This window comes from Heterodontus francisci, chromosome 1 (assembly GCF_036365525.1).
Source record: "Heterodontus francisci isolate sHetFra1 chromosome 1, sHetFra1.hap1, whole genome shotgun sequence".
Classification (NCBI taxonomy): Eukaryota; Metazoa; Chordata; class Chondrichthyes; order Heterodontiformes; family Heterodontidae; genus Heterodontus; species Heterodontus francisci.
In genome coordinates, this window is record NC_090371.1 from 17,642,117 (window position 1) to 17,667,423 (window position 25,307).

The 25,307-nt window shown below is 46.6% G+C and overlaps 1 protein-coding gene across 1 annotated transcript in view; it reads right to left on the reverse strand.

The window, feature by feature from the left end:
- Positions 1 to 1,571: 1,571 nt before the first annotated feature.
- The window catches only part of pcgf1 (polycomb group ring finger 1), a 51,756-nt gene continuing 28,020 nt past the window's right edge, over positions 1,572 to 25,307 (reverse strand). The window contains exons 8-12 of the mRNA XM_068032514.1: positions 22,942 to 23,047; positions 11,751 to 11,790; positions 3,824 to 3,913; positions 3,665 to 3,745; positions 1,572 to 2,724 (exon numbers count right to left, since the gene is read on the reverse strand). Of these exons, the coding sequence (XP_067888615.1) occupies positions 2,674 to 2,724; positions 3,665 to 3,745; positions 3,824 to 3,913; positions 11,751 to 11,790; positions 22,942 to 23,047 (368 nt within the window). The 3' untranslated portion in view covers positions 1,572 to 2,673. The remainder of the gene's footprint in view (positions 2,725 to 3,664; positions 3,746 to 3,823; positions 3,914 to 11,750; positions 11,791 to 22,941; positions 23,048 to 25,307) is intronic.

Below are 25,307 nucleotides of genomic sequence, written 5' to 3' on the forward strand. Positions count from 1 at the left end.
GAACCTTTATAAAACAATGGTTTCGACCTCAACTGGAGTATTGTGTCCAATTCTGGCTACCAGAAGTATATGAAGGCTTTAGAGAGGGTGCAGAAAAGAGTTATGAGAATGATTCCAGGAATGAGGGACTTCAGTTACGTAGATAGACTAGAGAAGCTGGGGTTATTCTCCATTAAGATTGTAAGGTTGAGAGAAGATTTGATAGGGGTGTTTAAAGTCATGAGGGGTCTAGACAGCAAAGACACAGAAAAACTATTCCAATTGGCAAACAGATAGAGAACCAGAGGACACCGATGTAATGTGAATGGCAAAAGAATCAATGGGGACATGAGGAAGAAGTTTAACAGCGAGTAGTTAGGATCTGGAATGCCCCGCCTGAGAGGATGGTGGAGCCAGATTCAATCATGACTTTCAAAAGGGAATTGGGTAAGAACCTGAAGAAAAAAAATTGCAGGGCAACGGGGAAAGGGTGGGTGAATGGGACTAGCTGCGTTGTTCTTAGAGAGCTGGCACGCACATGGCAGGCTGAATGGTTACAACACAGAAGGAAGCCATTCTATGATTTGGATATCAAGAGGAACAGATAAGGAAAAACTATTTCTGCTGGCTGGGGAGTCTTGGGCTACAGGGAAAGGTCTAAAGGTTCGAGCTAGACCTTTCAAGAGTGAAATTAGGAAACATTTTTTCCATGCAAAGGGTGGCATACTTTTGGAACTTTCTTTCAAAAATAGCAATTGATGCTAGATCAGTGCTTATTTTAAGACTGAGTGATAGATTTTTGTAAGCCAAAAGTATTAAGAGATACGGGGCATAGGCATGTATATGGAATTAGGTCGCAGATCAGCCATGATCTTGTTGCATGGCAGAGCAGGCTTGAGGGGGTCACACAGCATCCTGACTTGGAACTATGTCATCTTTCCTTCGCTGTCACTGGGTCAAAATCCTAGAACTACCTTACTAACAGCACTGTGAATGTACCACATGAACTGCAGTGGTTCAAGAAGGTGGCTCACCACCATTTTCTCAAGGGCAATTAGGTATAGGCAATAAATGCTGGCCTTGGCAGTGATGCTCACATCCCAAGGACGAGGAAATAAAAATAAATTTCTTCCAAGACCAATATATCTGTCCTAAGGTGTGGTGAACTGCTCGCAGTACTCCAGGTGCAATCTAACCAGGGCTTTGTATAGCTGAAGCATGACCATTTGTATTGTAGTCATCTAGATATATGGGCCAGCCATCCATTAGCCTTTTTGATTATTTTCTGTACCTGTTCTAGACATTTTATTTATCTATGTAACTGGATGACCTGAAACCCACCCACCTCCCCCCCCCCACCTCCTTATCACCCCCGCACGGGCACACCATCGGGCTCAGCCAAATGCCCCTGCCTGCTCAGTACTGTCGCAACATCCACTGCCATGTTGCAGCTGTGAAGACTGACCACTTGGTAAGGTACCCAGTATGTTTGGCGTTGCCCGGCTAGAGTCAATGCCCCATCCTGTTTTGGGGTGGCAATGAGGGGAGAAGGGGGAAGAAATTGAGATTGGGAGAAAACGAAACTCAAAATTCCATTTGTTTAGATTCCAAGGTCTATATCATGTTTACTTTTTGTATTTTTACATGGAGACATTGAATGCTTCAAGGATTCCAAAAGTTTACAACAGTACAAAACAAACCTTTACACAAGTCACAAAAGCACACATTCCTCAATGCCCTTTAAAAAGAAAGGAATATGTTGAAATAGAGCAATTATCGATATTACAACACTGCAAAAATTAACTGCATCAGAGGCAAAAGAAATAGGTCTCAACTTCAATCTGTAGCTGGTATTAATTACAGGAACTTTAAATAATATTTAAAACTCCCTCCCCTTAAACAGAACACTGTAGAACCCAATATTTGTTTGGGACACACAAATGCAGTTATCATTTCCTAGAGTATAATTTTAAAAAGCCATTCCGTTAGTGCAAAGTTCGCTAAAGATTTCTTTGACGCTCCAGAGAGCCCCACTAGAAAAAAGGAAATAAATAAGCAAATAAACACACCAACCCGTAAGACCAGCAGCCAGGGCTGGCTCCCCTTAATGGTTTTGCACTGAGCCACATAGAGCAGGCAAGGCCCAGTTTCCACTCAACATCACCCTGGTTTGTGGTGCATTAGCAGACGTGACTCATGGTGGTGGCTAGGGTTGCCTTGGGGGCCCTTGCAACAGGAGTGACTAGTTTTTGGGGACAGGTACGAGGTGAGCTGAAACGTCTGTGCATGTGGAGGGATGGGGGTGGTGGAAATAAGTTCATCTTCAATACCCTCTGCTGTTCAAAAGGCCAGCCACTAGTCACTGCATGAATAGACTGAATGACCAGCAAGACCCAACACCTTGAGAAGATGGGGGGAGAAGGGGGAGCGGGAGGCAACAATGGCAGAGCGCTTGCCTTTCACAAATTGCCGCCAGACTACAGAGAAGGGGCTACTTTAAAGTTAGGAGCATTGCTGGAGATCTAAGATGGTGTGACAGAGTCTTCGGTAGATGGAGATAAACTGGAACTATACAGTTGCAGATAGGAATTAATGGTCCCCGGTTCAAGCTTTCTCACCACGCCCGTTATTTTTAAACTCTTTGCGACAGTACGACTTGATGCGCCAGATGAGTCGTTCGTCCACATCATGCTTTCACCTTCCACGCTTCTCCTTCACACTGTACTGGAGGACCATTGGCGTAGGCTGAAGGAGAAAGTAAAGTACAAGATTAGACAATAGTCGTGATTACATAAGAACAGAGGAAATAAGAGCAGCAGTAGGCCATAAGGCCCTTTGAGCCTGCTCTGCCATTCAGTAAGGTCATGGCTGACTTCTGCATTAACAACAGTTTCCGTCTTAACCCCTTTCCCTTGATTCCCTTAGTGCCCAAAAATCTCAGTGTTTAATGTACTCATCAGTTAAGCTCTCTGGGGTAGAGAATTCCAAAGATTCACAACCCTCTGAGTGAAAAATTTCTCCTCATCTCAGTCCTAAATGACTAATTTCCTATCCTGAGATTATGACCCCTTGTTCTAGACTCTCTAGCCAGGGTAAACAGTCTCTCAGAACATAAGAAATAGGAGCAGGAGTAGACCATATGGCCTGTCGAGCCTGCTCTGCTATTCAATACGATCATGGTTGATCTTCGGCCTTCACTCCACTTTCCCCCCCACTCCCCATATCCCTGTATTCCCTGAGAGATCAAAAACCTGTCTCTCTCAGCCTTAAATATATTATCCACTTTGTTAGGAAGAATGGAAGCAGAATATTTTTTAAAAGGCGAGTGACAAGTAAATAGAGTTATAGTCATTACAGCATAAAAGGAGGTCATTCGACCAATTGAGTCCATGCTGATTCTCGATAGAGCAATCTAATCAATTCCATTCCCCCCCTCTATCCCAGTAGCCCTGAAAGTTTAATTCCCTCAAGTGTGAATCCAATTTCCTTTTTGAAATCATTCATCTTCTCTGCTTCTATCGTCCTCGTCGGCAGCGAATTGGTATTCAGAGGATTTGGGGATCCATATACATTTATGCTCCAAACAAGCCTCCGCCCACCTTGCTTTAACTAACCTTGCCTACAGGTTCTTCTATTTCTTTCTCACTCATGTACCGATCCAGCTACATGGGTACTAATCACTCACCTTGCCATACCATCTCAAGAGCCAGAGCTGTTTCATGGTCATGTGCTCCGGCAGAGGCTCATTGTCAAAAAGTATTTGCACCTGCAGAAAGAAAGTCCATTACATTTCTGAAAAACATGTGAAGAAACAAAAATTCTGTGCTAGCCTTCCCTTGCTTACCTGTTGCTGATCCAACACATTAATTCTGTGGCACAGAACTCTCCTCAAGTGCCTGATCTCTGCTCGGACTGAACATCGGACATACTTTTGCTGCAGGGTTTTTAAAAAAAAAAATGTTTTTAAGGAGGTGTTGCTTAGTTCTCACCCCACTCCCCTCGACAGAAGATATCCAGGCCCATTCTCACTTCTGAACCTCTCTATTCAATAAAAAAAACTCCATCAGGGATTCAAACACATTAAGCCACACAGATGCAGGAGGTCCCGGGTTTGATCCCATGGCTGTGCTGAGTATCTGATGGACCGCTGCTCCAACTGGACTCAGTACCCATCGGGTTAGGGAAAAGGAGGGGTAAATATGCAGGGGCTGGAATTCCTCAGGCCATGTTGTGCTATCAAAGGTGCAAAGCAGCTGGATGCTATTGGCAGGCAGTGAATCCAGGCACTGGCACTGATTCTGTCCCTAATCCCAAGGATAGGGTTTTCAGCATTTGAGAGGGGGCATCCATGTCATTTCCAGCACTTCATGGGCATCCCTGATCACGGCAGCCGGGGGAGAAGAGGGGGTGTATTTTGGGGAGGCACCTTGCAACATTGCCAAAGCCCCTGTAATGATCCAGTGCCACATTTACTGAGTAGCATTCAACTAATTGCCTCTGGGAAACCAGCACTAGATTCCCGACAACACCAGTGCAGTGCACATTTCTGTTACATGCAGACTCACTTTAAGTGGGCCGTAGTTTTGCCTCCTTCGATGACATGAGGGTGGAAGCAGGGGGGACGGGTGGGGTGGGCATCTCCTCCCTCCACACATACATACATACATACAATGGGAGACTTTCTTGTACAGTCGGCCAGAACCAAATTGTGGTGAGCTGTGGTGGCCCTCCGTAGTCACACACCCTGCCCATACGCATCATCTAGACTTGTGCGAGCTTGGGCGAGGTACTGGGGGTAAGCTCCAAAATAAAGTAGCTGGAACTTTACATTGGATGGGAGGCCCTGCCCACCAGCCAAAAAGTGGGAAGCAAGTCTGCCTCTTCTGGGCTTGGAGCCACTCCAGGATTTTACGCTCCCCAGGCCCTTAATTGGCCTTGGGCAGACTTCCACCTCTGAGGCAGGAAGTCCCTCCTCCAAGAGCTGCCAGCCAATCAAGGGCTGGCAGCTCTCAGTCCCAACAGCACCATCGGGAGCGGTGGCCACTGCTGGAACTACACCCAGCAAACAGCATGATCATGGATGTTGGCCTCCGGAGAGAGCCAAGTGTCCCTGGCAAGGCCCCAAAAATCGGCCGGGCCCTGCCGCGGCAAGGGAGGGGGAACTTTTTTCTCAGTGGAGGCTGTTGGGGCTTCAGGGGGTTCGATCAGGAAGGCCCCACCTCAGCCTGCAAGGAGGCCACCAGGTGGGGCCTCCGAAATACCAGCAGTGGTAGGAGAAAGCCCTCAAGTAGCAGTTAATTGGCCACTGAAGGGTCTTGATTGTCCTGGGGCGAGCGGGCTGTTTCTCCCCACCGCTCCTGGTAAAATTGCAGCGGGGGCAGGAAAGCATCGGGAAAGGCATCCCCGCCTCCCAGTTTTACGACAGCCCCCCCCACCACAAGCTCGCTCCTGTGGTGGGCATAAGATTACAGCCAGTATCTTATGCAAGCAATCAGCGAGAAAGGAGAGGGATAAAAAAGGAATATTCTGGAAAGGGGGGCACCACATACATGTTAGGGGATTTTTAATGGCCTCATTCTGTGTTCAACAATGCACATTGCAAACTGTATACCGAACCGTCTGTTGATGTTATACTTTGCTTTTAGATTTTGTTCCCCTTGGACAGTGGGAGTGTTGGCTGCCCTTGAGAACTTTGTCCAAAAGCCATTCTCTACATGTGACTCTGAACAGATGGTATTCGGGAGCGGGAACCTCGGTTGATTTCTCCCTCTCCCCCCACTCACCAACCCTTTGCACCCGCCCAAAAAAAAGTGTCCCCTGTCTTTCTCAGACAGATTGCAAAGCTGACAACAAAGTGATTTTTTTTTAAAGAAAGGATATAGAGGGAAGGGGCAGGGGAATGGGACGAAATGAATAGATCTTTCAGGGAGCCAGCCCAGGCCAAATGGCCTCCTTCTGTGCTACAAAAATTGTACAATTCTATTCCAGCTAAGTGGGCGGGAGAAAGGGCGAGAGACAGCAAGCGAAAGAGAGAAAAAAAGCGATGTAAAGAAAAAAACTCATTTGTAAAGCGCATTTCACATCCACTAGACGTCCCAAAGTGTGTTGCAGCCAATGAAGTACATTTGAAGTGTAGTCACTGTTGTAATAACACAGGACTACTTGTGTGCCAAACAGCATAAGTAGCATGCAATAGACAGAGCTAAGCGATTCCACAACCAATGAATTAGATCTAAGTTCTGCAGTCCTGTCACATCCAGTCATGAATAGTGGTGGACAATTAAACCATCAAAAGGAGGAGGAGGCTCCACAAATATCCCCATTCACAATGACAGGGGAGCCCAGCACATCTGTGCAAAAGACAAGACTGAAGCATTTGCAACAATCTTTAACCAGAAGTGCAGAGTGGATGATCCATCTCGGCCTCCTCCTGAAATCCCCAGCATCACAGATGCCAGTCTTCAGCCAATTCGATTCACTCTGTGTGATATCAAGAAATGACTGAAGACATTGGATACTGCAAAGGCTATGGGCCCTGACAGCGTTCCGGCAATAGTACTGAAGACCTGTGCTCCAGAACTTGCCGCGCCACCAAGTTGTTCCAGTACAGCTACAACACTGGCATCGACCCGGCAATGTAGAAAATTGCCCAGGTATGTCCTATACACAAAAAGTAGGACAAATCCAATCCCGCCAATTACCGCCCCTATCAGTCTACTCTGAATCATCAGTAAAGTGATGGAAGGTGTCGTCGACAGTGCTATCAAGCGGCACTTGCTTAGCAATAACCTGCTCACTGACGCTCAGTTTGGATTCCGCCAGGGCCACTCAGTTGCTGACCTCATTATGCTGACCTTGGTTCAAACATGGACAAAAGAGCTGAACTCAAGAGGTGAGGTGAGAGTGACTGCCCTTGACATCAAGGCAGCATTTGACCGAGCATGGCATCAAGGAGCCCTAGCAAAACTGGAGTCAATGGGAATCAGGGGGAAAATGCTCTGCTGGTTGGAGTCATACCTAGCACAAAGGAAGATAGTTTGTGGTTATTGGCGGTCAATCATCTCAGCTCCAGGACATCAATGCAGGAGTTCCTCAGGATACTGTTCTAGGCCCAACCATCTTCAGCTGCTTCATCAATGACCTTCCCTCAATCATAAGATCAGAAGTGGGGATGTTCGCTGATGATTGCACAATGTTCAGCACAATTCGTGACTCCTCAGATACTGAAGCAGTCAGTGTAGAAATGCAGCAAGACCTGGAAAATATCCAGGCTTGAGCTGATAAGTGGCAAGTAACATTCATGCCACACAAGTGCCAAGCAATAATTATCTCAAACCAGAGAGAAGCTAAACATCTTCCTCTGACATTCAATGGCATTACGATCGCTGAATTCCCCACTAACAACATCCTGGAGATTACCTTCGACCAGAAACTGAACTGCAGTAGCCATTTAAATTTACAGGCTACAAGAGCAGGTCAGAGGCTAGGAATCCTGCGGCGAGTAACTCAACTCCTGACTCCCCAAAGCCTGTCCACCATCTACAAGGCACAAGTCAGGATTGTGATGGAATACTCTCCACTTGCCTGGATGGGTGCAGCTCCAACAACACTCAAGAAGCTCGACACCATCCAGGACAAAGTAGCCCGCTTGATTGGCATTCCATTCACAAATATTCACTCCTTCCACCACCAATGCACAGTGGCAGCAGTGTGTACCATCTACAAGATGCACTGCAGCAACGCACCAAGGCTCCTTAGACAGCACCTTCCAAACCCGCAACCTATACCACCTAGAAGGACAAGGGCAGCAGTTGCATGGGAACACTACCACCTGCAAGTACCCCTCCAAGTCACACACCATGCTGACTTGGAAATATATCACCGTTCCTTCACTGTCGCTGGGTCAAAATGCTGGAACACCCTTTCTGACAGCACTGTGGGTGTACATACACCACATGGACTGCAACGGTTCAAGAAGTGAGCTCATCACCACCTTCTCAAGGGTAATTAGGGATGGGCAATAATTGCTGGCTTGCCAGCGATGCCCCATTCCCATGAATGAATTTTTTTAAATGTAGGATAGCGAGAGTGAGCAAGCATTGTGCGTCTTTGGAATTGTCTGGCCCAGAAGGGTGTGGATGTTCCATTGTTGAGTAATATTTAAGGCTGAGATAGACAGATATTTGGTCTCTTAGGGAACCAAAGGACACGGGGTACAGGCAGGAAAGTGGAGTTGAGGCAGAAGATTGCCATGATAGTACTGAATGGCAGAGCAGACTCTGGTTGTATGGTCCGCTCCTGCTCCTATTTTTCATGTACTAAGATGAGGGAGAAAGAGAGAGAAAAAAAGTCTGTGCAAAAAAGAGACAGACATATAGACAGAAGGAACTTGCACCTATTATAGCACCCTTCACAATCTCAGGCTGTTTCAAAGAGTTTTACTTTTGAAGTATAGTCACTGTTCTAATGTAGGAAAACGTGGCAGCCAATCTTTGCACAGCAAGCTCTCAAACAGCACTGTGATAATGGCCAAATAATCTGTTTAGGGATAAGTATTTGTAAATAGTGGAATAGGATCTCTTACCTCCACTTAAGAGGGTTTAAAGCCTCTTCTGAAAAATGACACCTCCAACAGTGCGGCACTCCCTTAGTGTTACACTGGTACTGTCAGCCTGGATTCTGGTGCTCAAGTCGCCAGAGTGGGACTCAGAACCACGACCTTCTAATAAGAGGCAAGAGTGCTATCCACTGAGGCACAGCTCACACAGTTATACATTGTGCTGTATCAAGGGAGAAGGGAGGTGGGGGTTGGAAAATAAAGCTCAGTCGTTTTCAAATTGCTTGCAGCACAGCAATATCAATTTACACTTTGAAGACACGTGAGTGGATTACAGATTTGAGAAGGAAAAAGTTTAGAAACAAAAGTTGTACAATATCGATATTCGCCAACAAGGAGCAGGTGATGTTTGAATTCCACCTGACACTGTGCTGCATGATTTAGCAACTCCAGTGTTATTTACTCTATGCACGTGTCCACTGGGAAGGGAGGGGGAAGTACTCAGACTGCTTTCTGACAAGAGTGGGAATAATTGAATTTTACTTCAATGATCTGAGAACACAGGACGAAAAAAAAATCAATAGACCCCATCTGCTGCAGTGTAGTGATGTGAAATGATTTGTGACCCTTGAGCCCTTGTATTAACTGCAGGCTTTGTATCTACTTCATGTTAAATATGTTTTGGATTTACTGAAGGTCTGGCTATTAGAACAGACACACACACATAAAACGCCTTCTGCATCTGGGAATTGTGTCAGAGGAGCGCAGAGGCTGAATGTTTTCAGAACATTCTGATGGCAGAGTATGATTACAGATAGGGCTGCATGCAAACTTCATCGGCCATCTAGTTAAATACCCTCTTCCCCACCCACCTACCCATCCCTTACCCACCAGAAGAAACTGATTTTTAAAGGGTATGGGTAGTTTCATGGTTATGGTGCTGGACTGGTGATCCCACCATGAATTCAATAATTCTGCTGGCTTCTTGGAATATCCTGAGTGGTTTGCTGATGCCCTTCAGGGAAGGAAACCCACTACCCTCTCCCTGATCTGGCCTACCTGCGGCTCCAGTCATTTAATGCTTTCTGAAAGCAGCTGAGCAAGCCACTCAGTTGGAAGATAAATTAATGTCAAGATGACAACCTACCACCACCACCTTCTCAGGGCAACTAGGGAGGGGCAATAACTCTGACATTTCTGGTGTTGCCCACATCCCAATAATAAAATGACCACACTAGAGGGGGACCACCAGAAGCCTAGTCAACGTAGAGTAGTATCACTGCCACTGTCCTCACTTGACCAAGGCACACTGAACAGGGACGCGAACTGATTGTTCCTCCCTTTCTTTCTTCCATGGGGCAACTCACTATGATGGGTTGATAGCAATACTGGATAGCCTCCGCTCATACATTTCTCCTCAGCACAACGTGGTTGATACAATCGAGTGCCTTTAACCACAAGTTTGCTATTTAGGACAGCCCAGCAGCACAGCCATAGTATCACAGGACTGCAAAGAACCTTTATTAGATGTCTAAGGTACTCATGCTGGTTAGTCACAATTTGCTGCACAAAAAGTGCTTATCTGATCTGCCGGTGGATCAGATGGTAAATGCTGCAGTAGCACTGGATAATAATGACTAGGAAGGTTCCAGGTTCAATCAGCAGCACTGCTGCTCCTGGTAGGGCTCCTGCTGCCATTGCACAGCAACAACAACTTAGTTATACAGTGCCTTTAATGTGGTGAAATGACCCAAGGTGCTTCACAGGAGTGTCAGTCAGACAATATTTGACAACGAGCCGCGTAAGGAGAAATTAGGACAGGTGCTCAAAAACTTGGGCAAAGAAGCAGGTTTTAAGGAGCATCATAAAGGAGGAGAGTTAACCAGGCAGAAAGGTTTCGGAAGGGAATTTCAAAGCTTAGGGCCTAGACAGCTGAAGGCACGGCCACCAACGGTGAGGCAATGGAAATCAGGGATGCACAACAGGACAGAATTGGAGGAGCGGAGAGATCTCAGGAGGGTTGTAGGGACAGAGAAGGCTACAGAGAGAGGGAGAGGCGAGGCAACAAAGGGATTTGAATTTTTTTATTCAGTCGTGAGATGTAGGCGTCACTGGCTACGCCAGCATTTACTGCCCATCCCATACTGCCCTTGAGAAGGTGGTGATGAGCTGCCTTCTTGAACCGCTGCAGTCCTCGGGGTGGAGGTACACCCACAGTGCTTAGTTTAGTTTAGAGATACAGCACTGAAACAGGCCCTTCGGCCCACTGACTCTGTGCCGACCATCAACCACCCATTTTACACTAGTCTACACTAATCCCATATTCCTACCACATCCCCACCTGTCCCTATATTTCCCTACCACCTACCTATATTAGTGGCAATTTATAATGGCCAATTTACCTACCAACCTGCAAGTCTTTTGGCTTGTGGGAGGAAACCGGAGCACCCGGAGAAAACCCACGCAGACACAGGGAGAACTTGCAAACTCCACACAGGCAGTACCTGGAATTGAACCCGGGTCACTGGAGCTGTGAGGCTGCAGTGCTAACCACTGCGCCACTGTGCTGTTAGGGAGTTAGTTCCAGAATTTTGATGCAGTGACAGTGAAGGAACGGTGATATAGTTCCAAGTCAGAATGGTGGGTGGCTTTCACTTGCAGGTGGTGGTGTTCCCATGCATCTGCTGCCTTGTCCTTCTAGGTGGCAAAGGTCGCGGGTTTGGAAGGTGCTGTCTAAGGAGCCTTGGTGAGTTGCTGTAGTGCATTTCATAGATGGTACACACTGCTGCCACTGTGCGTCAGTGGTGAAGGGAGTGAATGTTGAAGGTGGTGGATAGGGTGCCAATCAAGCGGGCTACTTTGTCCTGGATGGTGTCAAGACTCTTGAATGTTGTTGGAGCTGCACCCATCCAGGCAAGTGGACAGTATTCCATCACACTCCTGACTTGTGCCTTGTCAATGATAGACAGGCATTGGGGAGTCAGGAGATGAGTTACTCGCTGCAGAATTCTCAACTTCTGACCTGCTCTTGTAACCATAACATTTGTGTGGCTGGTCCAGTTCAGTTTCTGGATGCACTGGTGAGAGATTAGAAATCGAGAAATTGCTAGATCAGGAGCTATCGTAGGTCAATGAGCACAAGGGTGATGGGTGAGTTAGATGGAAGGTAAATGCAACATGAGGTGACCAAATCAGTCCAATCTCAGTGTCCTACCTGTAACACCATTTTCCCCTTCTCTTTTCCCAGAGAGGAGCTGCAGGATCCAAAGAGATAAACACATCAGTCAACATACAGGTCATATCATTTATAATTTCACAACACCTGCCCAGGAACAGAACTCAGTAAAAACAAAAGCCCAAATTTAGCAATCTGTATAATTCTGGACGTCTGACTGTGGTACCACAATGTGTCTGAACCTGGGTCTATGGAGTCTCTGGAAATACTCAGCAGGTCAGACAGTATCCGTGGAGAGAGAAACAGAGTTAACATAACAGACCTGAACATTAACTCTTTTTCTCTTTAGAGATGCTTCCTGACCTGCTAAGTATTGCAAGCATTTTCTGTTTTTATTTCAGATTTCCAGCATCTGCACCATTTTTCTTTTGCGGCTATGGATACTCTGATTAAACCTGTTCCCAATTTAAAATCTGCTGCCCAGTACATGCGCGAGCTCCTCTTGCTGGCACTGCTGTGTGCACTGGGCTGGTATGCCACAAAATCTTAAAGCCAAGCAAGTCTGGTGCATCTGCGCATTTGTGTCACAGTGTTACACTGCATCATGATTTAAAGTTAACCTACTGAACCAGCTCTGAGAGTTTTACAAGTCAGATTGGTAGCTCCCAGCAACGATAACAGTTGGGAGCTCCTAGTAACGATGAGGATCAGGAATTCCCAGTAACAATGGCAATCAGGAGCTGCCAAAACCAAGAGTGGATCAGAAGCCCCCTGTACTGATGAAGGATCAGCAGCAAACTTGGTTGGGCTTGGCTGTGACAGCCTTCTCACCATTGATGCCTGGTGTGCAAAGGTCTAAACTTGACAAGGGAGCATTCGTGGAGCTGCAAGCACTCAGGGGAAATGTACCCCAGTTAATAGGTAGCATTTTTGAGAGCAAGAGAGAAAAAAAAAATCAGAGGGGAGAAATGCACAAAATAAGCAACGGCTTGCAAGCTGTGCCACACTCTCAGGCTACAATCATCGTGGGAACAAGGGAAAAAATATAAAATTCAAATGAAGTACACCTCCTGAACTTGCAGCAATAATGGTTACAAAGTGAATTATTTTCTTAATACACTCATAATAAACTCAGAATGTGGCTGATCAATCAGACCATCATGACCCCCTAATTGTTTTTTTTAATTATGCAGAACATTTTATCCCATGTGCAATAGCTGAATAATAAGCAGATTTACATCAGACTGCCTGAGCCACAACAAGGTTACCCTGTTTCATGAATAAAACAGCCAGCATCAATTCTCATTATTTTGGTGCAAGTGTTAACTCGATATGTCTGATGAAATTTGGTACTGAGCTATTCCCTCACTTTCCCGCTATAACCAATGCTTTTGTCTGCACTAGCGTGTTGTGGCACCTGGATGGAATTAAGGGTAAATTTGCACACTAACTTTAAAAATGAAAGTGGAGTTTGACCTTCTGACTACCACTAAACCAAAGCTGACAATGAGCCAAGGCTGACAACTTTAGCACCATGGTGAAGCATTTTCTGTTAGGGTTGATGTGTGAACAGGGATTCTTTTTGGATGAGATATTAAACGGAGGTCACATCTGCCCTCATCCTATGGCACTATTTTGAAGAAAAGCAGAGCAGTTCACCCCAGTATCCTGGCTAATATTTATCCCACAAGTAACACTTAAAAAAATGATTTGATCATGATCACATAGCTGTTTGTGGGGCCTTGCAAACTGGCTGCTGCTTTTCTTACAATAGTGAACACACTTGAGAAGTACTTATTAGGCGTCACTTATTAGGATGTCCTGAAGTATTAAAGACGTAGGGCTGAATCTTATGGTCCTGCTACCTGGAACGGCGTAAAGATTGGCAGCCAGCACGTACAGGCTGCACACCGCCACGTTGGCGCGATCTTGACCCCGGTGGCTCATTATCATATGCAGGGTGGCCATCCCCCCCAATCAGGCAGGAGCGACCTTGGTGACGCTTGAACGGCATCAACCGTTTCTGTGCAGGCGCTGACACTATTTTTAAAGGGCTGCCACGTGAAGGGACTGCAGAGTTGCCCCCGTTCGCCTCCCCCACCAACTACACTATCAATGCAGAGTGCACCCCTTCCCCTCCTCGGTGGTGCCAGCTTTGCCTGGACAGGAAAGTGAAGGCGTGTGAGTGCCGCGCGTTGTGCTGAAGATCCGGAACTGCAGGTACGATCGCTCTGGTTTTCATTTTAATTCATGTAAACAGGTAATTTCAATATGTAAAGTCAGGTCCTGTCGCAGAGGGGCTGCCACGGAGCTTCCCTGCCGCTGGGAAGATCGGGCCCAAAAATCCCGGTGTCGGGTTCCACGGTGGGCTGCTGCCGCTCCGATATTCTGCCACCACCCCTCACCACCCCCCCCCCACCAAAATGAACCCGATGTCGGGTAAGGAACAACTTCCAGCCATTATATAAATGCAATTCCCTTCCATCTGACTACAGATTGCGAATACGGTCGTGCAGTGATTATTGGACGAGCAACAGAGAGGTCGGAAGTCAAATCCCAACACAGCAAGTTATGAAACTGAACTCATAAGTTTATCAATGTGCAAGTTGGCACTAGAAAAATTACCATCTAAACTACTAGATTGGCATACAGAAAAAAAAGGGGAAAAACTCTGCATTTCTATAGCACCTTTCATAACCTCAAGGCTTCCCGAAGAGCTTCATAGCCAATGAAATACATTTTGAAGGGCAGTCACTATTTAATCTATAAATCCAACTGGTGCATTAACATTCTTCAGGGATCCTACTATCCCTACATGTATATGTAGCTATATCTTAATGCCCTCAGGAATAGGCAGTTGCCCTCCTAAATGGCCTAACAAGGTGCTCAGTTGTCACCACCACTTTCTCGAGGGCAATTAGGGATGGGCAAAAAAGGCCAGTGATGCCCACATCCCATAAATGAATAAATAAAATAAACTGCTTTGTCATTTCATCCATATCTCATGAACAAAAACATGTTTTATTTTAAATTAGAACAATAGAAATGAGATTCAAAGTGTAAATGCAAACATCAGCAATTCAAGACCAAAAAGTACTTATTGGACTTGCACTCTGCTAGCTCTTTCCTCATAGCTCTGCAATTTTTTGTGTTTGCTAATATACATCCAATTCCCTCTTGGAAGTTACTGTTAAATCTGCTTCCACCACCTTTTCAGGCAGTGCATTCCAGATCATAACTCATTCAGAACATAAAATTCTCCTAGTCTCCACTCTGCTTCTTTTGTCTTTTATCAAAACGCGTTCAAAGAACAAGGCACGGCAACTGTATCACAGAATTGAAACAGTCATCGGGGAAAAAACAGATCCTGTGCCCCATTCAGTAGGTAAATACTCCACCAAGTGAGATACTAAGGCACACAGATCAGTCTGTGTTGAGTTAGTTGTTCAGCCAGCGGCCACGACAAATATTCTCAGTGCTCCTGAGCTAGGTAGGAAATATATATTATCAGCCAGGAATCCTGCACCAGCGAGCCTACTGGAAAAAACAAAGTGCTTGAATAGAGTCATTGAATGATGCAGCACAGAATGAGCCCATTCGGCCATTCGCACCAGTGCCACTTAGCAGCTGTGAAGAGAAAAAGGCTTCTCTGCAATGCCCTCTACAGTCCAAAAGCCTGTTGGCACTCTGAGCTCAGACATTAAGAATGGCCGTCCATCTTTTGGATGAAACGTTAAACTGTGGTCCCATCTGTCTTCCTGGATCCTACTGCACTATTTCAAAGAAAAGCAAGGGAATTAAAACTGCTGCCCTAGCCAATATTTATCCTTCAAACAATATTACTAAAAAAGTCCAGATTATCTGGTCATTAACCCATTGCTCCGTGCATGCAAATTATCATTGCGTGTCCTACACTACCACTTCAAAAGCACTTCATTAGCTCTGAAGCACTTTGGGACATCCTGAGGTTGTGAAAGCTGCTATATAAATGCAAATTCTTTCTTTAGGTGAGGTATTGGAGGGATGCAAGAATGTGTAGAAATAGGCAGCATGCTTCACAATCCAGCTTTTGTACTGGAACAATGAAATTGTACTCACACTCATGAAGATTCCTGATTACATGTTGAAAGGTCTGAAATGTAAGGCATTGTGCTGGATGGTGCTGGTAGGCACACTGGGAGCATACTCACTTGGTCCTGCTCTCCTTTCTACTCTGGGCTTTGCAGCATCACGTTCCTCTCTCTGGCTCCTAGGCTGCTCTCCCTCTCTACTAAACCCCCCTTGCTCCGATTCTCCTCTCCCTCATTCTTACATTTCCTTCTCCAGCTTCTGGTCTGCCACCACCTCACCATTTCACGTCTACACACCCCTCTCAGTCTCTCTGTTGCCCTGTTCTATACTCTCCTCACTCCCAACCCTGCTCTCCCACTCTTGGTATTCCCTTATTCTCCTATTTCCCCCCATTCCACTTCTACATATCCCTCTCACTGAGGCTCAGTCTCCAGATTCCTCTCCTACACTCTCCCCTCTCACAGTCTTGTCCCGCTCCCACAGTCCACTCTAGCTCCCAGTCTGCTGTTCCCCTGTACCACTCCTACATTCCCACAGTCCACTCTCTGCCTCCCAGTCTGCTGTTTCCCTTTACCACTCCTACACTGCCACAGTTCACTCTCTGCCTCCCAGTCTGCTGTTCCCCTGTACCACTCCTACACTCCCACAGTCCACTCTCTGCCTCCCAGTCTGCTGTTCCCCTGTACCACTCCTACACTGCCACAGTCCACTCTCTGCCTCCCAGTCTGCTGTTCCCCTGCACCACTCCTACACTCCCACAGTCCACTCTCTGCCTCCCAGTCTGCTGTTCTCTTCTCTATAGCTCTTGTTTTAGCACAGTATATGGAGCAATGTGTTGTAACTAATTTTCACACTATGGAGCTGTGGATGTTGATCTAGCTTGTACATGGGACATTTTCATTCTTTGGCTTTTTGACTAAAAATGGGGGTGGGAAAGAGAGAAAGAGGGACCTCTTCTAATCTGGCTCACCTTACACAAGCGGAAAACCAGTAATTTATTGTTTTTAGGAAGGCTGTGCTGTTTTAAAAGATGTTCATAGGGATCATTTTTGTTCCCCTCCAAAAAGAAATTTGAAATTGTTGGCAGGCCGGCAGAAAAAGAAACAGCCTCCTTAAACACTGCTCGTAAACGGTTTATCAGAGTTTCCAACAGCTTTGTGCAGGCGCTTTGCTGATAGCAACACATCCAAACTAATTGCTTTAAAATTAGTATCGACCCCAGTGCCTTCCAGCTGCTGCAAATTCACCAGATTGAGTGATGAATCTGGACTCAGACAAGCCGCTCGATAGGAATTTTTCATTTTTTCCCCTTGGTGTATTGATTGAACATGCTCTCTGCCTTCTGCGCTGTACAAAGCCAACACGCCCTTCTCTCTCTTCAACATCTCTTCTTTGCTGTCAAGGTAACACTCTGCAAGTGCTTCACGGAGTAATTAAAATCAATGTAGGTAACAGCCATACTTAGATCAGAAATGCCAATGCAGGTGATAGACATGTCGAGGGAAGAAATGCCAGTGCAGGTGATAGCCATGTAAATAGAATGAGACTTTCAGATGTGCCAGGACAAGGGTGTGCAACAACAACTTGCATTTAAGTAGCATGTTTAACCTCCCAAGTCCCAAGGCACTTCACAGAAGTGTAACCAGACAAAGATGGATGGCAGGCCAATGGAGGAGATATTGGGAGGTGTGGCCACAAGCTTGGAAATGGCCACCTGTTCCTTTGGCCTTTGAGAGATTTTGCTGTGCACAAAAATGGCTACAAAGCAAGTTCCTGAAGCTATGAGACAATAATAAGAGGTACGATAAGGCATTATGTAAATGCAAGTCTTTCTTTCCCTGCCCCCTGTGATGTAAAAGAGTCAGAACTCCAACCTGAATCAGACTTGCACTCTCAATTACAGAGGGAAACTCTTCAGCTTGTCCGTTACTCTTCAAACTAACACTCACTTTCATACTCAGCAACAACAGTAAGCGTTTCTAGGTTGGGCACAGTATTGGGAGCAACTGCTGACACGTCTTAACATTAAACAAATTTTTTGTCATCAATTATAAAAGAATCAAAAATTCACCCCGATTTGTCTTTTTAATTCTCCAATATTTACCCTTCCTGGCTAGAATGGCTTGCGCTGGGCTCCAGCTCCACGAGGGGCCAGAAAGCCCTCTGCAAGTGACTTGTCCTTATGAGAGAGCCCGACAGTGAGTGGTGATGGTGGTGGTGGTGTTCCACCTTGCAGGACATCCCAGTGCAGCGTTACCTTGTCCTCCTGTCCGTGACTGGGCATCAACATTTGCTCACTTTCCAGCAGGAGTAACTGGCCAGTGATTGAACCAGGGACCTAGCTTAACCTGCCCTAAGCTTGAGGGTGGGGATGGGGGGGGCGGGGGGGGGGGGTGGAGGGGAGAGGCGGATGGTGGTGCTGAGATCCATGGCAATACTTCTTCAGATTTTGGTAAAGATCGGTCAATTCAGTGTAGGTTAGGTCAATGAAGCATCAGCCAGGAAGAGTTTACCCTTGCACAAGCAGCATCTACACTCACTGGGCCATAGAAGGTGCTGTCACTGGAATGCTCATCTTAAATTGGTAGGAACAAGTGACTCTTGTCCTGTGATTTCCATGACGAGGAGCACTACTAAAGTGAGAATAGACAGCGTAAAGCTTAGCATGGAACTCATTCTCAGCCAGTTGGTACACTCAAAACATTAACAAGTTATTTCACTTCACAGATAGTGACCGAGCCGTTGCTTTCTTCCAGCACTGATGAGAGATTTCCTTTAATCGTCACTATTCGAAGTTCCAAATCTGAATTGAGAGCTGCCACCTGGCCTCTCTCCAACACCGAGGGCAAAACCTCCCAGCTGACCCCGTGCCCAGCCTACCCTTTCTGATGCGGACTCTCCCCACTCTATCTAAAAGAGAGCGTCTAAAATAGAGCCTCCCCAATAACAAAACAGGATCAGAAAAGTAAAAGACTTACATTTATATAGAGCCTTTCACAGCCACAGTATGTCCCAAAGAGCCTTACAGCCAATGAAGTACTTTTGAACTGTAGTCACTGTTGTAGGAAATGCAGCAACCAAATTGTGCACAGCAAGCTCCCACAAACAGCAATGTGGTAATGACCATGTAATCTGTTTTAGTGATGTTGGTTGAGGGATAAATATTGGGCAGGATACCAGGCAGAACTCCCCTACTCGTCTTCGAAAAAGCGCAATGAGATCTTTAACACCCATCTGAGAGGGCAGACAGGGCCTCGGTTTACAGCCTCATCTGGAAAATGGCACCTTTGCCAGGGCAGTACTCCCTCAGTATAGCCAGGAAAAAGGACTGCCTCTCATCAAATTTCTTTCTGATCCCATCAGCACTTTTTTTTTTATTCATTCATGGGATGTTGGCGTCGCTGGCCAGGCCAGCATTTATTGCCCATCCCTAATTGCCCTCGAGAAGGTGGTGATGAGCAGCCTTCTTGAACCGCTGCAATCCATGTGAGGTAGGTACACCCACAGTGCTGTTAGGAAGGGAGTTCCAGGGTTTCGACCCAGCGACAGAGAAGGAACGGCGATATAGTTCCAAGTCAGGATGGTGTGTGACTTGGACGGGAACTTGCAGGTTCTGATGTTCCCGTGCATTTTCTGCTCTTCTCCTTCGAGGTGGTAGAGGTCGCGGGTTTGGAAGGTGCTGTCGAAGGAGCCTTGGTGCATTGCTGCAGAGCATCTTGTAGATGGTACACATTGCTGCCACTGTGCGTCGGTGGTGGAGGGAGTGAATGTTTGTAGATGGGGTGCCAATCAAGTGGGCTGCTTTGTCCTGGATGGTGTCGAGCTTCTTGAGTGTTGTTGGAGCTGCACCCATCCAGGCAAGTGGACAGTATTCCATCACACTCCTGACTTGTGCCTTGTAGATGGTGGACAGGCTTTGGGGAGTCAGGAGGTGAGTCACTCGCCACAGGATTCCTAGCCTCTGACCTGCTCTTGTAGCCTGTAAATTTAAATTGCTACTGCAGTTCAGTTTCTGGTCAATGGTAACCCCCAGGATGTTGATAGTGGGGGATTCAGCGATCGTAATGCCATTGAATGTCAAGGGGAGATGGTTAGATTCTCTCTTGTTGGAGACGGTCATTTCCTGGCACTTGTGTAGCACAAATGTTACTTGCCACTTATCAGCCCAAGCCTGGATATTGTCCAGGTCTTGCTGCATTTCTACACGGACTGCTTCAGTATTTGAGGAGTCAGGAATGGTGCTGAACATTGTGCAATCATCAGTGAACATCCCCATTTCTGACCTTATGATAGAAGGAAGGTCACTGATGAAGCAGCTGAAGATGGTTGGGCCCAGGACAGTATCCTGAGGAACTCCTGCAGTGATGTCCTGGAGCTCAGATGATTGACCTCCAACAACCACAGCCATCTTCCTTTGCACTAGCTATGACTCCAATCAGCATGGAGTTTTCCCCCTGATTCCCATTGACTCCAGTTTTGCTAGGGCTCCTTGATGCCATACTCGGTCAAATGCTGCCTTGATGTCAAGGGCAGTCACTCTCACCTCACCTCTTGAGTTCTGAGTGGCCCTGACGGAAACCAAACTGAGCTTCACTGAGCAGGTTATTGCTAAGCAAATGCTGCTTGATGGCACTGTTGATGACACCTTCCATCACTTTACTGATGATTGAGAGTAGACTGATGGGGCGGTAATTGGCCGGGTTGGACTTGTCCTGCTTTTTGTGCACAGGACAGATGCCAGTGTTGTAGCTATACTGGAACAGCTTGGCTAGGGGTGCGGCAAGTTCTGGAGCACAGGTCTTCAGTACTATTGCCGGAATATTGTCAGGACCATAGCCTTTGCAGTATCCAGTGCCTTCAGTCGTTTCTTAATATCACGCGGAGTGAATCGAATTGGCTGAAGTCTGGCATCTGTAATGCTGGGGACTTCAGGAGGGGGCCGAGATGGATCATCAACTCGGCACTTCACAGGATCACAGAATAATACAGTGCAGAAGAGGCCCTTCGGCCTATCAAGTCTGCACCGATGCATTAAAGACACCTGACCTGTCAACCTAATCCCATTTGCCAGCACTTGGCCCATAGCCTTGAATGTTATGACGTGCCAAGTGCTCATCCAGGTACTTTTTAAAGGATGTGAGGCAACCCGCCTCTACCACCCTCCCAGGCAGGGCATTCCAGACCGTCACCACCCTCTGGGTAAAAAAGTTCTTCCTCAAATCCCCCTTAAACCTCCTGCCCCTCACCTTAAACTTGTGTCCCCTAGTAACTGACTTCTGGCTGAAGATTGTTGCAAATGCTTCTGCCTTATCTTTCGCACTGATGTGCTGGGCTCCCCCATCATTGAGGATGGGGATATTTGTGGAGCCACCTCCTCTAGTTAGTTGTTTAATTGTCCACCACCATTCACGACTGGATGTGGCAGGACTGCAGAGCTTAGATCTGATCCGTTGGTTATGGGATCGCTTAGCTCTGTCTATTGCATGCTGCTTATGCAGTTTGGCATGCAAGCAATCCTGGGTAGTAGCTTCAATAGGTCGACACCTCATTTTGAGGTATGCCTGGTGCTGCTCCTGGCATGCCCTCCTGCACTCTTCATTGAACCAGGGTTGGTCTCCTGGCTTGACAGTAATGGTAGAGTGGGGGATATGCCGGGCCATGAGGTTACAGATTGTGGTTGAGTACAATTCTGCTGCTGCTCATGGCTCACAGTGCCTCATGGATGCCCAGTTTTGCATTGCTAGATCTGTTCGAAATCTATCCCATTTAGCACGTTGATAGTGCCACACAACACGATGGACGGTATCCTCAATGTGAAGTTGGGACTTCGTCTCCACAAGGACTGTGCGGTGGTCACTCCTACCAATACAGTCATGGACAGAAGCATCTGCGGAAGGCAGATTGGTGAGGACGAGGTCAAGTATGTTTTTCCCTCGTGTTGGTTCCCCCACCACCTGCCGCAGACCCAGTCTAGCAGCTATGTCCTTTAGTACTCGGCCAGCTCGGTCAGTACTAGTGCTACCGAGCCACTCTTGGTGATGGACATTGAAGTCCCCCACCCAGAGTACATTTTGTGCCCTCGCCACCCTCAGTGCTTCCTCCTAGTGGTGTTCAACATGGAGGAATACTGAATCAACAGCTGAGGGAGGGCGATAGGTGGTAATCAGTAGGAGATTACTTTGCCCATGTTTGACCTGATGCCACGAGACGTCATGGGGTCCGGAGTCGATGTTGAGGACTCCCAGGGCAACTCCCTCCCTACTGTAGACCACTGTCCCGCCACCTCTGGTGGGTCTGTCCTGCCGGTGGGACAGGACATAGCCAGGGATAGTGTTTGCAGTGTCTGGGACATTGTCAGTCAGGTATGATTCCGTGAGTATGACTATGTCAGGCTGTTGCTTGACTAGTCTGTGTGACAGCTCTCCCAACTTTGGCACAAGCCCCCAGATGTTAGTAAGGAGGACTTTGCAGGGTCGACAGGGCTGGGTTTGCCGTTGTCGTTTCTGGTGCCTAGGTCAATGCCGGGTTGTCCGTCCGGTTTCATTCCTTTTTATTGACTTTGTAGCGGTTAGGTACAACTGAGTGTCTTGCTAGGCCATTTTAGAGGGCATGTAAGAGTTAACCACATTGCTGTGGGTCTGGAGTCACACGTAGGCCAGACCAGGTAAGGACAGCAGATTTCCTTCCCTAAAGGACATTAGTGAACCAGATGGGTTTTTACAACATATCGACAATGGTTTCATGGCCATCATTAGACTAGCTTTTAATTCCAGATTTATTAATTAAATTCAAATTCCACCTTCTGCTGTGGTGGTATTTGAACCCATGTCCCCAGAGCAATACCCTGGGTCTCTGGGTTACTACTCCAGTGATAATACCTCTACGCCACCGCCACTGTCCCAACCTGGCACAATGTGGAGCTCCCAGATACAATAACATGGGTAGTTTCTGGGATTGGTGACAGAAAACATCGCCAGGCTAGACTGACCCCTCAAGAGGAAATGGCAGGTAACCTGGACCTCACCCAATGCTGCCCATTCCACTATCTCCCAATTAAGACATTCCCACAGGATTATCTTAGTACAAGCTATGAGCTGATATAGTAGGAAAGGAAAAAGAGGTGGAATCCTATTAGCAGGAAATTCTTCCAAAAACTCACCCATGTCTCTCCAAACATAGCGAAACCTGCTCATCATATCTATAGTAGTGAGCTTTGGAGTAATCAAAGGTCGTGTAGGGAGAACTGGCCAGATCTGGTGTCATAGCTGATGGAGGAAAGGAAAATATCACAAAAATATTTACATCACATTCACAGACACCAAAACAAAATACCAACACACACACAAACAGATGTGACCTGGTTGGGCCAAATGACCTACCTTTGTGCTGTATATTTTATGTAACTCTATGTAAAAAACAGACAGAGACACAAAATAACAAACGCACTCATAGACAAGCCAATTCCTCAGAGCCTTCCGAATTCTCAAAGCCTTCAATGGCCAATTGTTCCATTTTTTTTTTAATTTTAATGACTATTGTAGGTGGGAACGGAAGTCACTAAACTCCCATGAGCTCCAACCTCTATTTGACAGCTACAGAAGTCCAATATTTCGGGACTTTTTTTTTTAAAAAAAAGAGAAACTGCTGAAAGCACTCAACAGATCAGACCACAGCAAAAGGAAAAAGGTGAGCATTTCTTTGTGGAGCGGCCCAACAGAACGCTGGCTGAAACATTAAGCTGCTTTTACTCACAGATACTGACTGAACTGGTGCACGCTTCCAGATGTTTTATTTAAAATTTCAGTTTTAAAACAAAAGTGGTTAGTTTTATTCTTTAGCTAGTGAGTTAAAGGAGGTGGGTTTGAAGTGAAGGTCCCCCTGCAGTCACATTCAGAGTTGTACCAGCACCCCTCCCTCTTCGGGTTGGCAGGAATTAAAGATTAAACTCCTGGACACTTCTATCACCAACCCAGCAGGAAAATCTGGGTGGGGATATTAAAAGAAAAATTATGGGAGAGGTCATGTGATGAAACTTGTGGAAATATGTCCAACCACAGTTGGCAACACTGACCCACTCTAAATAAAAGCGCTCAGATAACAGCAACAACTTCAGCACAAAGTCTAACACATAACTCCTCCTCCTCCCCAACATACTCCCCCACCCTGCCTTTACTCCAGTCCTGAGAGGAAATTAAATGAGACATTCCTGGGAGAGCACACTGCTCCCCCTCAGATAGCAAGCCTCTTGAATTTTAAGGTGAACGGATGCAGTTTTCCTCAGCTCTCTCCCGGGCCTTCTTTCAATATCAAAAAGACTGCGATTATTGCCTCAGTCCTTAGTTTTATGGTCACACATACGCAGCCTTGAGCATTTCCTACTGTGCCACCGTACCATCAGCCTTAGTCAAATTGTGCGCCACTTTTGCACATTTTTACCTCCTTCCTCCCAGTATTCCTCCTGAAGCTACTGGCACTTTGTGAGTTATTATTCCAACGGTTACATAAAATGCACTACACATAAACAGCTCCTTGCTGGTGTTTATGCTCTACACAAGCCTCCTCCCAGCCTTCTTCATTTCACCCTAGCTGCATACTTCTTTCTCCCTCATGTATTTATTGAGCTTCCTTTTCAATGCACCAACTGCTCCACATGATAGCGAGTTCCACATTCTAACCTCTCTGCTGCTATCCCTCACCCTAGTGGCTGCTTCTGTACATGTCAGCCAAGACAAGAAGCGTCAACAGGATTTTCAATCCGGGATTTTTCTAGAAATGTGGACGTTGTTGGCTAGGCCAGCATTTATTGGCCATCTTTAATTGCCCTTGAGAAGGCGGTAGTGAGCTGCCTCCTTGAACTACTGCAGTTCTTGGTGTGTAGATACACCAACAGTGCTGTTAGGAAGGGAGTTTCAGGATTTTGACCCAGCAACAGTGAAGAAACGGCGATATAGTTCCAAGTCAGGATGGTGTGTGGCTTGGAGGGGAACTTGCAGGTGGTGGTGTTCCCATGCATCTGCTACCCTTGTCCTTCTAGGTGGTACAGGTCGTGGGTTTGGAAAGTGCTGTCTAAGGAGCCTTGGTGAGTTGCTGCAGTGCATCTTGTAGATGGTACATACTGCTGCCACTGTGCATCAGTGACGGAGGGATTGAATGTTTAGGGTAGCGTGTGGAGTGCCAATCAAGCAGGCCGTTTTGTCCTGGATGGTATCAAGCTGCTTGAGCATTGTTGGAGCTGCACTCATCCAGGCAAGTGGAGAACATTCCAACACACTCTTGACTTGTGCCTTGTAGATGAGGAACAGGGATTGGGGAGACAGGAGGTGAGTTACTCACCAGAGAATTCCCAGCCTCTGACCTGCTCTTGTCGCGACTGTATATATGTGGGGAAACTACAGCTGAACTCCAATCCTGCCCTCACCGAGAGTTGCCAACTCCACTTGGTTGTATTCTGGGAGGTTTCATCACATGACCTCACAACTCCAATCGGTCAAACTGCCTTCTAAAGCCGCCTCAAATATTTTTATA